Raw genomic sequence first — 17794 nt, 5'->3', positions numbered from 1 at the left:
GGCTTTTTATTCTTTGGAGGCTTATTACCTTGTTGGGCTGTTTTATGATTTGCATAAAAGTTTTGCTTTGTGATAATTTACATATTGTAAATATTTTACTGTTGTCACTTGCTTCTTCATTGAAAAATATCTTGAATTTGTCTTCCATTAATTTTTCTAAGCAGAAAGTGGAAATCGAACATGTTGGTAGTGCTACAAAACTCTGCCAAGAAAACCTTGATTAAGCCTGGCAGTGGTGGCACACTCTTTTAATCCCAGCACTTGGGAGGCAGAGGCAGGCAGGTCTCTGTGAGTGTGAGGCCAGCTTAGTTTAGAGAGCAAGTTCTCAGACAGCCAGGGCTACACAAAAATGGAAACATTAATTGAAAAGATTTCTTTAGTATCCTCTATCAAAAGTACAGAGGGTCTTTTTTTGGTGGGGAGGTGTGTGTAGGCTAGTTTTATGTCAACTTGACATGAACTAAAGTCATCAGAGAGAAGGAAGCCTCAATTGAGAAAATGTTTCCATAAGATCAGGCTTTTAGACAAGCCTGTATGGTATCTTCTTAATTAATGATTATGTGAGAGGGCCCAGCTTATTGTCGGTGGTGCCATTCCTGGCCTGGCAGTCCTGGTTCTATAAGAGGGCAGGTTGAACAAGCCTTAGAGAGCAAGCTAGTAAGTAGCACTCCTGGCTTCTGCTGCAGCTCCTGCCTCCAGGTTCCTGCCCTGCTTTGAGTTCCTGCCTTCATTGCTTTTTATGATGAACTGTTATTTGGAACTGTGAGGGAAATAAACCCTTTCTTCCCTAAGTTGCTTTGGTCATGATGTTTCATCACAGCAGTAGTAACCCTAATTAAGACTGAGAGCTAATGCTGTGTTTGGTCATGGATATCCTGAGCAGATTATGTTAAGCATATTTCACAAAACTCTCTCAGTGTTGTATGGTACACAGAGTACCTCTACTGGTAAAAACAGTATATCATTGGATCCTATATATTTGACAGTTATAAGTTACTATCTTCCCTGTAGTCTTATAAAGTAGTGGTGAATGTATTTGAATGAGGTTGCCCGCTAATTTGCTACAATGTACATTCTTGTCTAGTCATTGAAATGTGTGCCCCGTCCCCCTAGGGTTTCTCTGTGTAGCCCTGGTTGTCTTGGAATGCACTCAATAGACCAGGATGGCCTAACTCAGAGATCCATCTGCCTCTTCCTCCAGAATGCTGAGATTAAAGGCATGCACCACTGCCACCTAGCATCATTGAAGTTTTTTAGAAAGTCAAAAAAAAAAGTATTTAAGATAGAAAACATTAAGGTGGAAAGCTTGCTGATAAGTTGTAACAAGTTATTTTACTTTGGGCTTGCCATGGTAGTCACTTTTAATACATTATTATTTCGTTTATTCTGTCCTCATAACTGACAGGTAGCAAATAAGGAAAGGAAGTCTGTAGGGATAGATGATTGTCCAGTGCCAGGCAGATAACTCATATAAGTCAAAGGGGACTTAAATCCAGACTTAGTTAAGTATAAATGTGTCCAGAATATTACTGAAGAAGAGAGGAGAGACTTTTAAAGGACTTGTTAGTGGTAGAAGAACATGAGAGGTACCTGCAGAGTTGTTTAGGGGAATTTCTACTGTATGTAGCAGAAGATCCAATAGAATGAAATGACATTGACTAACTATAGGTTATAAATTCTATACAGTTCTCATGCACCGATTAACAGTTCCTCAAGAGTGTGTGTCAGTTCTTAATTTACCAAGATAAGTTCTTTTGAATACTTAACTTCATTCAGAATGTCCTTTAAATAGAACTTGTTTTTAAAAGTACTTATATCCAGCCAGGTCTGAGAGTGCACAACTCCTGTATTGGAACACTCAGGAATTTAAGGCCATGCTTGGGCGTGTAATTTCAGTGAGGAGGCTGAGCCAGGAGGATGGTCTCAGGGTTGAGGCCAGCATGGCCTACAATGTAGTAAGGTCCTATCTCAAACCCAGGGGTTAAATAGATGACTGTTAAAAGCACTAGCCACACAAGACTGAAGTTTATCCCTAACACAGTGGCTTTCAACCTTCCTAACACTATAATCCTTTAATACAGTTCCTAATGTTGTGCTGACCTCACCCCTAAAATTATTTCATTTCTTCTTCATAATTAATTTTGCTACTGTTTGGAATTTAGGACATCTGATATGTGACCCCATGCAAGAGTCTTGACTGGTTGAGAACTGGTGCCTTAGGTTCTTAGGCTTGGTGGCAAGTTCATTTACCTATTAAGACATTTTAGGAGCCAAACGTTTAAATATTAATGGCAGTATAATTTATTATTTAATAATTCACTTATTGTTCATTTAAGTTGATTGCTTGTTATCTTTTATTATTTACTAAAGTAGAAGACTACATTTAGGTCATGTTATGCATTGTGATTTTTGGGGGGAGATAGATAACATAGCTAGCAGTATATTTTGTTATGTAGTGATAACTGCAACATATGCTGGATTTTGTGCAAAATACTATGAATACAACTATAAGTAGACAATATTTCTCTCGTGGAAATTCAATAGATTTCCTGAATTTTCATAGATTACTTTGGGCTTAGTTTTCTGTTATTTTTGAAAAATAATCAATGCATTCATGAAACTAACACCAAATATGCAAAATAATAATCTCTTGGAGTCTTATGTGTCTAAGTTTAGAGGTGAAATTTAAAGAGATAAAAACCTGTTTTGGCAAATCAATCTCTATTTTGATCAATGAAAGGTGATTAAAACCTAGTATTTTAGTTTACTTACAGTACATTTAGGAAAGGAGAAAAGGGCAATATAAGTAGTGTTAAACTCAGTATGGTAAATTATTATGTGAAAAATGAGAGGATTTTGGCCCATGGTACCTAGAGAAAAATTCAGTTTAGGCATATACATTTTTACAGAGCTCAGTACGAAAGAGTAACCTTTGTTTCTTATGGATGCTAAAGGGAAACATAATTTGTTTGCATATTAAGAGTTTGTGAGCCTTGTCTGCTGTTGAAAGAGTGATGGCTGTCTATCTTATTTCCCTAACTCTAGGTTATTTGAGAAGAGACTAGAAAGCCACCAGTCAGGTGTTTTGAATTATAGCATTTGAGTTAGAATCTTTCTGGATCTAGATTTTTATATATTTGCTATTCTTTCAGGAACTATTTACAAATTGTGAGAATATTGAAAGATCAAAGAGCTTGCATCCAGATCAGACTCTGCCATTGAAACACAGCAATTCACAGAACAAAAAAGCAAAAAACAATTATGTGTAGTGTAGAAAATGGATCGTAGTCTACTTTTTTTAATTAAGTATTTTATTTATTTATATTTCAAATGTTGTCCCCCTTCCCAGTCCCCCCGCCACAAGCCCCCACCCTATCCTCCTTCCTTTCCTCTAAGAAGGTGCTCCTCCATCCACCTACTCCCATCTTACCCCTCTAGCATGCCCCTATGGGGCATCAAGCTTCCACAGGACCAAGCACCTCCCCTCCCACTGAGGCCAGACAAGGTAGTCCTCTGCTACATATGTAGTGGGAGCCATAGACCAGCCCATATATGCTCTTCAGTTGGAGGCTTAGTCCCTGGGAGCTCTGAGGGGTCTGGTTAGTTGATACTGTCATTCTTCCTATGGGGTTGTCATCCCCTTCATCTCCTTCAGTCCTTTCCCTAACTCTTCCATAGGGGTCCCCAGGCTCAGTCCAATGGTTGGCTGTGAGGATCTGCATCTGTCTTAGCTGCTGGTAGAGCCTCTCAGAGGACAGGCATGCCAGGTTCCTGTTGGCAAACACCTCTTGGCATCAGCAATAGTGTTGGGGTTTGGTGTCTGTTCATGGGATGACGAATCCCAAGTTGGGAAGGTCTCTGGATGGCCTTTCCTTCAGTCTCTGCTCCATTTTTGTCCCTGCATTTCCTTTAGACAAGAACAATTCTGGGTCAAAATTTTTGAGATTGGTGGGTGGCTCCATCCCTCAACTGGGGGCCATGTCTATCTACCTGAGGTGGTCTCTTCAAGTTTCATCTCCCCACTGTTGGGCATTTCAGCTCATGTTGTCCTCATTGGGTCCTGTGAGCCTCTCACATCCCTGGTGTCTAGGACTTTGTAGTGGTTCCTCCCAACCCCCACCCCACACTGCTACATATTTCTGTTTATTCTCCTGGCCCTCTGGGCTTCTCTCCTGTCTCTCCCCATACTTGATCCTGCCCCCCCCCCTTTCCCCTCTTCCTCTCCTCTCTCACCCAGCTCTCTTCCTCCCTCCCTCTGCCCCCCCCCCCCCCCAATCTAAGTGGAATTGAAGCATCCACACTTGGGCCTTCCTTCTTGTTAAACTTCATATGATCTGTGAGTTCTATCATGGCTATTCTGAGCTTTTGGGCTAATATCCACTCATCAGTGAGTGCATACCATTTATGTCCTTTTGGGTCTGAGTTATATCACTCAGGATGATATTTTCTAGTTCCATCCATTTGCCTGCAAAGTTTGTGATGTCCTCATTTTTACTAACTGAGTAGTATTCTATTTTGTAAATGTACTGCATTTTCTGTATCCATTTCTTGGTTGAGAGAAACCTGGGTTGTTTCTAGCTTCTGGCTATTATAAATAAGACTGCTATGAACATAGTGGAGCACGTGTCCTTGTGATATGTTGGAGCATCTTTTGGGTATATGTCCAGGAGTGGTATAGCTGAGTCTTCAGGTAGAACTATTGCCAATTTTCTGAGGAACCACCAGATCGATGTCCAAAGTACCAGCTTGCAATCCCACCAGCAATGGAGGAGTGTTTATTCTTCTTTCTCCACATTCTTGCCAACATCTACTGTAGCCTGACTTTTTGATCTTAGCCAGTCTGTCTGACTGGTGTAAGGTGGAATCCCTGGGTCATTTTGATTTGCATTTCCCTGATGACTAAGGATGTTGAACATTTCTTTAGGTGCTTCTCAACCATTAGAGATTCCTGTTTAGCTCAGAATTCTCTGTTTAGCTCTGTACCCCATTTTTTAATTGGGTTATTTGGTTTTCTGGACTCTAAATTCTTGAGTTCTTTGTATATTTTAGATATTAGCCCTCTGTTGGATGTAAGGATAGTAAAGATCTTTTCCCAATCTGTAGGTTGCCTACAGACAACCTACAGTTGTCTGTAATGACAACTATACAGTTAATGACAGTTGTACAGTTAATGACAGTGCCCTTTGCCTTACAGAAGCTTTTCAGTTTCATGAGGTCCTGTTTGTCAATTGTTGATCTTAGAGACTGAGCCTTTGGTGTTCAGAAAAATTTCCCCTGAGCCAATGTGTTCAAGGCTCTTTCTCACCTTTTTTTTTTTTTTTTTTTAGACAGGGTTTTTTTGTGTAGCCCTGGCTGTCCTGGAACTCTGTAGACCAGGTTGACCTTGAACTCAGAAATCCGCCTGCCTCTGCTTCCCAAGTGCTGGAATTAAAGGCATGTGCCACCATTGCCCGACCCTACTTTCTCTTTTAGTAGAGTCAGTCAGTGTACCTGGTTTTATGTGGAGGTCCTTGATCCACTTTGACTTGAGCTTTGTACAAGGAGATACATATGGATCAATTTGCATTCTTCTACATGCAGAAGACAGTTATATCAGCACCATTTATTAAAGATGCTTTCTTTTTTCCACTGTATGGTTTTGGTTTCTTTGTCAAAGATCAAGTGTTCCTAGGTATTGTGAGGACAAAATTTGAAAGCAGCATTGTAACAATAACAAAAATTCATGGTCAGCAAAGACCACCAACAATTTGTTAAATATAGTCATAATAAAAATATTAAGCCCCTGCAGGGACAGGGTGACCCAAATGAAAAGGCATGCTAAGACGTGCCCAGACAAGCCCAAGTGAGTAATGGGCTATCTGGTGTTTACTTTTCTCTCCCCCTTTCTGAGAAGTCCAAGGTTTCATGGTCAGAATAACTAGTCATCCTGCGAGCTCACACATAGCCGCTTCTGCAAGTTGCTGATGTTTGAAATATCCAATCATATGTAAGCGCGCCAAATTTTCCCACTCTCCCCAACCCCTACCCATAAATATCCCAAGTTTCCTGGGTTCTGGGTCAGAACCTCTATCTCCTGTGTGAGATATGTTCCGGCCCGAGGGCCCTCGTCATTCAACCTCCTCTGCAATTGCATCAAGAAGGTCTCTCGTGTGTCCTTGGGGCGTGCAGGTCCGGACTTGGGTGAGGGTCCCCTTGCCGGGGGTCTTTCAGTATGTAGGTTTATTTTTGGGTCTTCAATTCTATTCCATTGATCAGCCTGTCTGTCTCTGTACCCATACCATTTGGTTTTTATCACTATTACTCTGCATTACAGCTTGAGCTCAGGAGTGGTGATTCCCCCAGCAGTCCACTTTTAAAGTATTAATATTAATAGAGAAAAAATAATCTGTTACCTACTGTATGAGAACTTTTTTCTTTAGAAAACAGAATGTCTTTCATTCCTTGACAATTTCATATATGTAAACAATGTCTTCATTATATCCAGCCTAGTTCCCCCTTCTACTCCTATGCTCACCCTACCATGCCCACCCCTCCATTCATATCATTTTTTTTAAGCTAACATAATTGAGTTCAGTTAACACTACCCGTTGGAATGTTGACTGGTCTTACTAGCTTTATCCTGAACATTCATCTCTATCTGCTGACTTTTATATTCGTTTCATTTTCTCTTCCTTTGTGTTCTCTGATGATACTCCATTTATGGCTGAGCCTACGTATAAGTAGTTTTAAGACTTTGGTCAGTTATGAGTTGGCATTAAGTGCTGACCACTGCAAAGAGAAGCTTTCCTGGCCAAGGTTGAAGGCAGCACTAATCTATGTGTGTAAATAAATATTTAGAAGACTGTTTGAAACTTGTCTGTTTAGCAAGACAGCAGTAGTAGGGTACCTCACCTAAAGCTTTCCAACCTATGGGTTTTGACCAGTTTACAATTCCAGGCATGAATTCCTTCCCATTGAGGTGTCCTTAAATCCGATCCAAAAGTAGTTGGTTACCTTCATACCTGTCATGTCACTATTGAAATGGTGAGCACATCTTGTCTCCTGTGTGGCTTGCTCTATTACCATTGATGCCTATTCTCCCCCGTGACCTGCCACAGTGCCTTCTAGCACTATGAAAGTTAGTTAGCAGGGAAGTGTTTTCAGATCAGTTCTAGGTTGATTTCTTTATGTCTTGTAACCAAAGTATGGAATGTCTTCAGCAATAGGGTCTTACCATTTAGTTCTCATGGGCTATAAAGATTAATGGCAATTGTCTGAGTTGTTTTGAGGGCCTTTGGGGCCTTCATGTCCTAAATGCCTACTATATCTTGATTGGCATTCTCTTTTTATAACTGACTAATTTCCCATCATAATTCTTTAGAAAATATTTTCTATGTCTTTAGAATGAGATTTTGCCCCTTCTTCTACTCCTAATAGCTATACTTTTTTTCAGAGTATTGCGAATCTTATAATTCCTTATTATTATGTCTTTGTTCTTGGATTGTTCCAGTTCTTCTACCATGTCTTCAGACTTTGATATTCTGTCCTTTTCTTTATCTATTCTGTTGCTGAGACTTTCTACAGAATTTTTGATTTGACTTTATTTTTAGCATTTCAAGTTGATTTTTCCCCCCATCTTAAGTATTTGTTGAAGTCTTTTCCCACACAATCCATACCCTATTCATTTGCTCATTTGTGTCTTTAAACATACTTTTAATCATTGTTTTGAGTTCTCTGAGGTTTCATCTGACTGACTCTCACTAGATGTCTTTGCTGAAAAATTGTGAATTTTTGAAGGAGCTTTGTTGTCTTGGCTTTTTTTGTGTTTCATGTTAAACCATATTGGGATTTATGGTGTTATTTCTTTATTTGGTTTATTTTCTTTATTGGTTTATTATTGGTTATTTTCTTTATTTGGTTTATTATTTTTCAACTCTATGGCTTTAGTTCAGGTATTTGCTGTGTGGTGGGAGTTGGGTGTGATAGTTGGAGAATGTGTAGTTCCAGAAAATTCCTCAGGTCAGGAGCCTCTGGGTATGTATTGTAAGTTCTACATAATTTTCGGGGTATGATTTTAATTGGGAAAGCATTCATAGATGCTTGACATTAACATTATGCAATTGTCATACTAGAGAATTAATAATAGTGACCATTTTGACCTTAATTACTTTTGGAAGATGAGCAACCATATTGTATGTTTGTATGTATCTATGTGTTGTGTATATGTATACATACATGTGTATGCATATATGTATATACACATACTTATTAATTAAAAATAACAAATCTTTAAAAAAAGAGACATTGAATTTGGTCAAATTTGTTCTGCTTCTGTGAGATGTTCATGTAGTTTTTGTGGGTTTTTTTTCCTGTTGATAGAATATTTTACTTAATGTTTAGTTATTGAACCAACCTTTGAGATAATGTCCTATTGTCCTTGTGTATAATACTTTTGCTATGATACCAGATTTAGTTTTTGATAATTGATCAGGAATTTTTGTGATCTCTTTGCCTGTTTCTAGTATGGCTGGTACTGACCTGACAAAATGAATTAAATGTTATTTACTTGAAGATGTTAAATATTAGCATTTTTTTTTCAGGGTTTGGGAGATTTGACCTACAGAGCCATCTAAACTTGGGCTTATTATATGAATGCTTTTTTGATTTGTTATTTACATATTTTAGACTTCTATTCAGATCGTCTTATTTCTTCATGATAAAGCTTATGACTTTGTATATTTCTGTGAATTTGTCTCTTTCATTTATAAATTTATCTGGCTTATTATTGATTTACAGTTGTTTAGGATTCTTCCTCTACAGTTTGTTCAGAAACAGAGAGAATGCCTATTGAGCAGCCGCTGTACTTGGCAATGAGGTTACAGTGGGAAGAATAATAAGGCCACACTGTGAATGTAGAACTGGGTGCTAAGGGCAAGGTGGAAATACTGCATCCTTGGACATTCCACATAGTAGTTTCTTTTTGCCTAGTTAGTATGTCAGGTTTTTGATTTTGTTGTTGTTGTTTGTTTTGTTTTCCAGACAGGATATCACTATGTAGCAGTGGTTGTCCTGAAACTCACAGAAATCTTCCTGCCTCTGCCTCTCAATCCAGAGATTTATCCCACATCACCACACTTTTCAAATTTATCAATTTTGATACTTTTTTCAAATAGTCAAATTTTGGGGTTATTAATTTTTCTCAATTATTTTTCTGTTTGATATTATATTTATCTTCAATCTTTACATGTCTTCCCATGTAATTGTTTTAATTTTTATCTTGCTCTACTTCCAGTGTTACAAGGTTATGGAAGGTTAATGGTTTAAGGTCTTTTTTTGTTTATTTGTTTTTCAGACATGGTTTCTCTCTGTAGTTTGGGTGCCAGGATTAAAGGTGCGTGCCACCGCTGTCCAGCTCTGGTTTGAGAGTTGTTTTTGTTTTTGTTTTTGGTTTTTTTTTTTTTTTTTGGTTTTTCTAGATAGGGTTTCTCTGTGTAGCCCTGGCTGTCCTGGAACTCACTCTGTAGACCAGGCTGGCCTCGAACTCAGAAATCCGCCTGCCTCTGCATCCCAAGTGCTGGGATTAAAGGCGTGTGCCACCACTGCGTTTGAGAGCTTTTTAAAGATTGACTTTTATAGGTATAAATTTTCTTGTAAACATTACATTGATCACACCCCATAAATCTTGCTATTTCATATTCTTTGTCACTTATCTATGTATATTTTCCAATTTCCTTTAAGTTGTTTTAAATTGACCTGTTGGCTTCTGAATGTATTTGTATATTTTTAAATTTATCAACTGTTTTCTTATTATTTCTACTTTCATCCTATTGTAGTTGGGCTCAACACATTTATGATTTCAGTACTTTTAAATTTATCAGGGCTTGTTGTGTGTACTAATGTGTTTTATTTGTTTTTATATTTTATTTATATTTTTAATTGTGTATCTGTCTTGTTTGTCAGTATGAACATGTGTATGTGAGTGCAATCATTTTTAAAGTTTAGATCCCCTAGAACTAAAGTTACTAGTGTTTATGAGTCTCTGGTTGTGAGTATTTGATGCTGCTAATGAGCTTAGGGTCTTTTGAAAGAATGGCAAGCATTCTTAACCTGTGAGTCATCTCTCTAGCACCTCCTACCCGCTCCTAGTACTGACTGACCTGAAAATTTGCTTAAGTAAACCAGACTGACTTTGAGATTGCAGTCATTTTTGTACAACTTCCCAAGTGCTAGGATTACAGCTGTATACCATCACACCTAGTTTAGACAATTCATGTTTAAAATTTTTCTCTGTACAGTTAATTTGTGGGGTAAAATATTCTCTAAATGTATGCTAAGTTTACTTGATTTATACTGCTTTTTAAGTCTTGTCTTCCTTATTGGCATCCTGTGAATATTTGGTGGTGTTGCTAGGCATTGTCCTCAGAGTAAATGCTCTGCCTTCATCTATATCCTCTTCCTTCATCTCTCTAGTTCTGTACTTTCAGTGAAAATGGAGATTTTCCAAGCGATGAACTATTTTTCTTTATGTATTTTTAGGCTCTGTAGTTTTGTTACCTGTGATTCGTGTGTGGAAGTTGCTAACAGGTTCATTGTTAAGATAGGAGCATGTATGCATAGTATGTACAGGTGAGGGTCTAAGGTTACCAAGTGCATTTTTAGGAAAAGCTGTGTGTATAGCCCGAAACACATAAAATTTGAGGTTGTCCTAAACTCAACTGCTTCAGTTTGGTGCATTTGTATTTTAAATGTTTTGTTTGATAGTATTATGACTATTTTAGCTTTCTTCTATTTGCTGTTGTGTGATATGTTTCTTTTTTTTTTTTTCACTTTTTTTTTTCCGAAAGTGGGTCTTCATATTTAGCTGAGAGTGCCCCTTTCTTCTATTTGCTGTTGTGTGATATGTTTCTTTTTTTTTTTTTTTTCACTTTTTTTTTTTCTAGAGTGGGTCTTCATATTTAGCTGAGAGTGCCCCTTTCTTCTATTTGCTGTTGTGTGATATGTTTCTTTTTTTTTTTTTTTTTCACTTTTTTTTTTTCTAGAGTGGGTCTTCATATTTAGCTGAGAGTGCCCCAAACTCACTGTATAGGTCAGGATACTCTTGGATTCTCAGCTTCCCACATGCTGGCATTATGGGCTGAACTACCATACCCAGTTTCAAACTTGCTATATTTTTAAATTTCAGACAAGTCTTAGGAAAATAACAAATGATTGGGTATTGCTTTATCTAGTTCTGTACTTCTGATATAGTTAGATTTAGCTCTGATACTTATTTTTGTTTTCTATTCCCTTGTGTTTCATCTTTCTTCTGTTTCAATTAAGAAGATTTATTTTTTGTATACCATAGTTTCTTCACTTAATTTTTCAGCATTTTGAGGGCAAATCAGTTCCTCTAAGGAGATATTTAGCATGGCAACAAGACTGTGGCATGCTTCTCTTTGAGTGGTGTCTTTACTATAGGAGCAGACTACTGTGTGGACCTGAGTGGTACTTTTGTCTTTCCCACTGTTTTCTCCCAACAGAGATGCCTTATAAAAGAGCTGGAGTTAGAGGGTCCTTGGGATCTGACTATATCTTATGGTGAGCCTGCCCTCCTATGGATGGCCCTTACCAGATCCTTAATCGGCCGAATGGAGGGACAGTGGTATGTCTCTACCTAGGGTGGATTCCATTCTTTACTATCAGTGTTATGCTAGTTATGTTTTGGATTTTTGGAGCATATTGAATGCTTTCACAGTTTCAGGTTAAAGATGTTCTGGAAAAATCTTTGCAAATATTCTAAAATTTTGAAATAGTCATTTTGATGAGTGATGCTCAATCTGTATGACATGTCTCCTAGGAGTTTTCTGTTATGTTTGTTTGATCAGCTTATGTAGCATTGTGCTATTCCTGTGCCACCTTTAAAAAGATACTTTGTTTTATGTGTATGATTGTTTTGCCTGTGTGTGTCTGTGTACCACTTGTGTGCAGTGTTCTCAGAGGCCTGAAAAGGGCATCATTTCCCTGGAACTGGAATTCAAGAGAGGGTTGTAGGACTCCATATAGGTGCTGGGAGTAGAACACCAGTCTTCTGCAAGAACATCAAGTACTGCTGAGCCATATCTCCAGCCCCCTGTCCATCTTAATGTAGTATTGTGGTTTCAGTATCATGAAGGAAAAGTGTTGACCTCCAGGAGTATCTTTTCATAGGCTTAGAGTTAAAAATATTTTTTATTGCTATATTATTTTAAAGACAAGCTCTTACTATATTCCCCCATCTGGCTGTGAGCCTGTATTTTTTTAGGCTTAGCTTCCTAGTCCTAGAATTACAGGTTTGTGCTGCATGCTCAGCTTAAGTAGCTTTGAATGAAAACATTTTACCATCTTATAGTAATTAGTGAATTAGAGTTCATTATATGTTAGGCATTTCTTCCAAGCATTTCCCAGTGTTGAGATGGGAAACAAAAGTATGTGTTGTTTGTGTTTTATTTAACAGCTTCAGAATCACAGTTGTTTTCCTTTTCATTATAGGAACAGTTTTGATCAAAAGTAACAGTGGTCAGTTGATGCTGGTCTCTCCTCAGCAAGCTTTAACAGGAGCCAAGACCCCAAGTAACATAACTCCAAGACCAGCAGTACCAGCAAATGCTCAGACAGTCAAGATCTGTACAGTGCCGGTAATCTACCTTCATCTTCTTAGTTTCCAGCTACGATCTTCATATAAATATGTATATGTTTGCCAGTAAAAATTTGAGATAAGTTTGCTCAACTTTAAAATTAAGTGCAAATTTGGATTTGATACTTGATAATTGCTAAAATAATGAAAGTTGTACCTTCATACTCAATGATTTTATTGTTGTCAAAGAAAGGACAGTGTACATCTGCTGAACATAAATATTCATTGTGAGTCAGGTTTTTAGAATGTGTGTATATGTGGTTATATGCTTTCATGTGTGGTCCTATGTAGGGTATGCAGGCCAGAGGCTAATATCCATTGTGTATCTTCCTCAGGTGCTCTTCAGTTTATTTTTTCAGATGGGTTTCTCATTGACATTGGAGTTCACAGATAAACTAGACTGGCCGATCAGCAGCCTCCCAGGACAGTCCTATCTTTGCCTCCCTGGCAACTGCCCACCTGTTTTCCTTGTTTTGTTTTTTACTTTTTATACAGTGTTAGGGTCTGAACTCAGGTCTTCATGATTTTGAAACAAACACGTTACTGAGTGAGCCATCTCCTCATCTCTGTTTCACTTTAGATTTATACTTAGTAAGACTCCTATTTAAAGTATTCATTTTATCTATACATTATAGAAATTAGTTCTAAGTAATTCAGGAATCTGTTTTAATATTTCATTAGTTTTGCCTTGTTTGATATGACTTATTTATATAGACGCTGTTGGTCTTTTTATATAACTGAAATTTGTTGTGTGTGTCAGTGAGTTTAAAAAATATTCTTACGAACATTTTTATTTAACTAGAAAATGCTAGTGTTAGTTAGGTTGGTAAAGTACTTGTATCCAAGCTTGAAGGTTTGAGCTTGGTCTCCAACACTCATTGTATGCCAGGTGCATAGATAGCATGCACCTGTAATCATAGCACTGAGATAAAGCAGATTCCTAGGGTTTGCTGGCAGCGGGTGGAGCCAATTCAAGAGCTCCAGGTTCAGTGAGAAATAGTGTCTCAAAAATTAAAGCAGAGAACAGTTGAGGTAGACAGCCAATGTCAAAGGTTGACCCTTTGCTCCTTTCCTCCTTCCTTTTCTCCTTTAACTTTATTATACTTTTGTTTGCCTTGTGTGTCTATGTGTAGCAGGATGATGTGCATGCCTTACCTGCACTTGTGGAAGTCAGAGGACAACTTTCAGAAGTCACTTCTTTTGACAGGATGGAACTCATTTTTCCTGTCCTTCCAATTTTGATCAAGTTTAAGATTTTATATTTTCTTATTTGTGTATAATATGTGTATATGAGTGTGGATGCATACTTCTACAGTGCTCATGGGGAGATCAGAGGACTCAGTTTTGTCTTTTCACCATAGAATCTGGGGATCATACTCAGGATGTCAGGCTTGTATCCTCTGAGCAGTTTTGCTGGCCAAAGTTTAAGATTTCAATGCTGAATGTTACAGAGGTTGCTTAATTGGAGAATTAGTATAAAAGAAAAGGTTATTTTATGAATCTGTTGCCTTTTTTAAAGAAATGTCAGCTGACCAACTGACCAGTTAAGCTTATAGTATAGAGTATTCATAAACTACAGTATATACCAAGTAATACATTTGCTGAAAGTCTTTTCAGTTTGGTCATAATACTGGTTGATTTAAAATGACTAATATTGATTGGGTGTAGTGGCATGTACCTTGAGGCAGAGACAGGTAGAGCTCTGCCAGTTCCAGGACAGCCAGGCCTATATATTGAGATCTAGACTAGTCACACCTGCACAGTGAGACCCTTTCTCAAAAAATAAGCCAATGAACAAAATGACTAGTGTCAATAACTGTGTTATCTTTGTCCCCTTTCCCCAGAATGCTAGCTCACAATTAATGAAGAAAGTAACAGTGGCACCTGTTAAAAATTTGACACAGATAGGAACAACTGTGGCAACCACTGCCTCCGGTACTTCCTCAGGACAAGTAAGTGGTGTGTGTGTGTGCGCGTGAGCGTGTGTGTGTGTGTGTGTGTGTGTGTGTGTGTGTGCGTGCGTGAGCGTGTGCGTGCGCGAGCGCGTACTAGCTGTTTTCTCATGATTTTTCAATTATTTCTTGCCAGATATTTTAGCATCTATGAGATGTTGAAGGCATATAATATATGATGCTGTTTATCAGACAGTGAACTCTTAATGCAGAAATAAGAAAACATGGCGTCTATCAGTATTAGTCATTCATTGCATAAATGCATTAAAGTAATATAAAGACACCTAATAACCATGTATTGCAGTCTCCAGAAGTAGGTGCTAAAATAGAATTTGGATAGGTTGTTTGTTAGGAGTCAATACTTGTGACGAGAAAGAGAGTAAGTTTAAGCTAGATTCAGGATTGGAAAAGTTTCATTCAGCCAACCTAATAGAGAACATTGGAGTATATGTCCCTTGTCAGTATTGTCCCACTGTTAGTCAACATACTCTTCTGGGCTTTACTGGACTCTTCTTGGAAAATTGTACTTTGTCTCAGGTCTCTTTGCAGCAGAGGATAACTGAAAGTTATCCAGTAGCATTCTAATAGCCGAGACACTCTTTACAGTGCTTCATTGAAATCTACATCTTGTATCTACACTTCTTATACATGTTATTCACAAGTGTTCTGGGATGCTGGTAAGCTTCTTTCCTGGAGAAACAAAGGTTAAAAGGATAGTCAGTATTCCTTTGTCTCCCTTGTATTTCCCTCACTCTTCTTGCCTACTGCCTATGCTGGTCTTGGGAGTTGCCTACTAGTCGACTTTCCTGTCTTAAAGATCTCTGTGTTCTGTATGTTTCTGCCCTATCTTGAGTTTTCTGTCTCCATTTGTAACAGAATAGCACAGATTGAGTATTTTGTAGTGAATAGAAGTTTGTTTGACTCATGATTCAGGAGTTGGAAAGTCTAAGATGATCATGTCAGTATATGGGGAGAGCCTTATCCTATGGCAGAGATATCATACAGCAAGAGAGCATGGTGTCCTAGGAGAAAGGGAGGCAAAATAGAGGAGGGAATGATGGGAGCTGAACTTAACCTTTGATTAGGATACTTCTCCTACGAATGAATCCCTACTCCTGTAATAGCAGCCGTAACCCATTTATAACCAAAAGGTACTTGTCTTAATCACTTCTTAAAGGTCTTATTTCTTTATTAGTATAATGAGAATTATATTTCAATGTGAGTTTTGGAAGGAATATATATTCAAATCTTTGAATCCTCTATTATGTGATTAAAAACTACATCTTTCAGATGATGGAAATTAATTACTTCTCTCATTGTTCAGACTCATCTTTCTTGCTCATCTGTGGACATAGGGACCTGAAGTACCAGGTGGAAGCTATAGTAGCTGGTCTCCCAAGGGAATTGTTTTCCTTGTGAGCAGAAATGGAAAGCACAGGGTCCCCCAGAGGTCATCAGGACAGAGTATGGGTCTATTCATACATCTTCTAAGTTCCTTGATCGATGTACATGTCCTACCTACTATGGAGACAAAGTACCACATACAATGTTTTGACTTAGTGATTTTACTGAGTTTTAGAAGATAGAATCCCATCATTAATAAGAGTATTGCTTCAGTTTATCTGTGTTTGCTGCAGTCTGGTCCAATACTAGGCTAATGCTGTATGTGGGCCACTAGCGGATCCCCTGGTTTGGGAAGCTGTCATGTTTCCTTTGTCACAAAGAGGATGCATCTTCTTGTTGCTTACTTAGATAGAATACTGTGCTTATATATCAGTATCGCTCTTGGTGTTCTAAAATTTATTTAATTACACTCTTTACATACATTCTTTTCTACTATCTGGGGTCATAAGCAATAAGTCTGATTAAAAAAAACCAGTGCTTTAAAAAACAATGGCTAGCTGTTATTGAGCACTTAGTGTTCTTTATACTTTTAGGTATCTTTCAATCCATCAGTCACCTCACTTCATCCTTGTTAGAGTATTATCTCTATCTATATATGTGATAATGTTAGAGAGGCTAAAAAACTGTCCACATTTCTACTAATATGTAGAAGAACAGGGAGTTTAGCTTAAGTGTCTTAACCTGAAACTATTCTTCAACTAGAGCACTGATCAGGCCCAGCTCGAGATTCTCTCTAGAACATGTGTAGTTTCCTATTAATAGGTACCAGAATTTGTTTAAAATGACTTGGGAAACTTGTCTTATTGTTGCAAATATGACACAAAAACTATGTTGAAATCTTGCCTTCTGTATTAGTTTATATTTAATGATGAAGACATAATTATTGTTAAAAACATAAAGGTATAAATAATTTAGAATTAGTGTTTCTAATTAATGAGCAAGCCTAATGTGATTGCTCAGATAGGTACAGAAAATGACCTTAAAATGCAGCATGATCTAGTAAAGCATGTATAACTGATTTTTACAGATCTGTCTCACACATAATCTTGCCCTTTTTTTCTACTGTCTCCAAGATCTGTTTAATTGATGCAATTCAATCTTGCTAATATTGGAAATACCATTGACTGCTCTAGAATATTTTAGTCTAAGGAAGAGTTATGATTGAGTTTTAAAAACTCCACTCAATAACTACAGTGGAAACATCAAGGTTAGGTATCTCCCCATTGGCCCTGTAGCATTACAGTACAAATCATGTGTATGATGCAAGAGGTCGTTCACTTTATAACCAGAAGCCAAAGACAGGAAGAAAGGATTCCCAATACCCACATCAGTGGTACAGCTCTAATGACTGAGTTCCATTAACTTCCATTACTTCAGTGTTCTATCATTGCACCGTAGTGTCATGGGGCTGGGCCACAAGCTTTAGAATGCAGGTCTTAGGAGGTGATTTAAGACTCAAACTAGAACATGGTGAAAAAATAAAATATTGACAGGGTAGTAAAATGCCTTATGTACTTTCTCTGCTCACAGACAACAGAACGTTTGAGAGCTCACATCTCACTGGATATGGTTTGGTTTGTACACAATAGTCAGTACTGCTCTGAGGACACACTCACCAGGCATTGAAGGCCATCATCCTTGCTAGTTCAAAACTACCCTTTCCTAAGTGCAGTGTTATAGATTATATGGCTAATTATAAGATGGGTTTTCTCGAGTATTATAATTACTATTAATCTTGAAATAGGGTCTTATGTAGTCTAGGCTTAAACTTAGTATGTACCTGAGGCTAACCTTAAATGACTGATCC

General features: G+C 37.8%; 1 protein-coding gene across 1 annotated transcript in view; it reads left to right on the top strand.

Annotated features, from left to right (window-relative positions):
• Taf4b (TATA-box binding protein associated factor 4b) overlaps positions 1-17794 on the top strand; it is a 100818-nt gene that overhangs the window by 1506 nt on the left and 81518 nt on the right. Inside the window, exons 2-3 of the mRNA XM_034517652.2 lie at positions 12487-12632; positions 14476-14583. Of these exons, the coding sequence (XP_034373543.1) occupies positions 12487-12632; positions 14476-14583 (254 nt within the window). The remainder of the gene's footprint in view (positions 1-12486; positions 12633-14475; positions 14584-17794) is intronic.

This window comes from Arvicanthis niloticus, chromosome 14 (assembly GCF_011762505.2).
Source record: "Arvicanthis niloticus isolate mArvNil1 chromosome 14, mArvNil1.pat.X, whole genome shotgun sequence".
In the NCBI taxonomy this organism is placed as follows: domain Eukaryota; kingdom Metazoa; phylum Chordata; class Mammalia; order Rodentia; family Muridae; genus Arvicanthis; species Arvicanthis niloticus.
The sequence above is the reverse complement of the archived record's forward strand: the minus strand, read 5'-3'. Positions and strand labels throughout refer to the sequence as shown.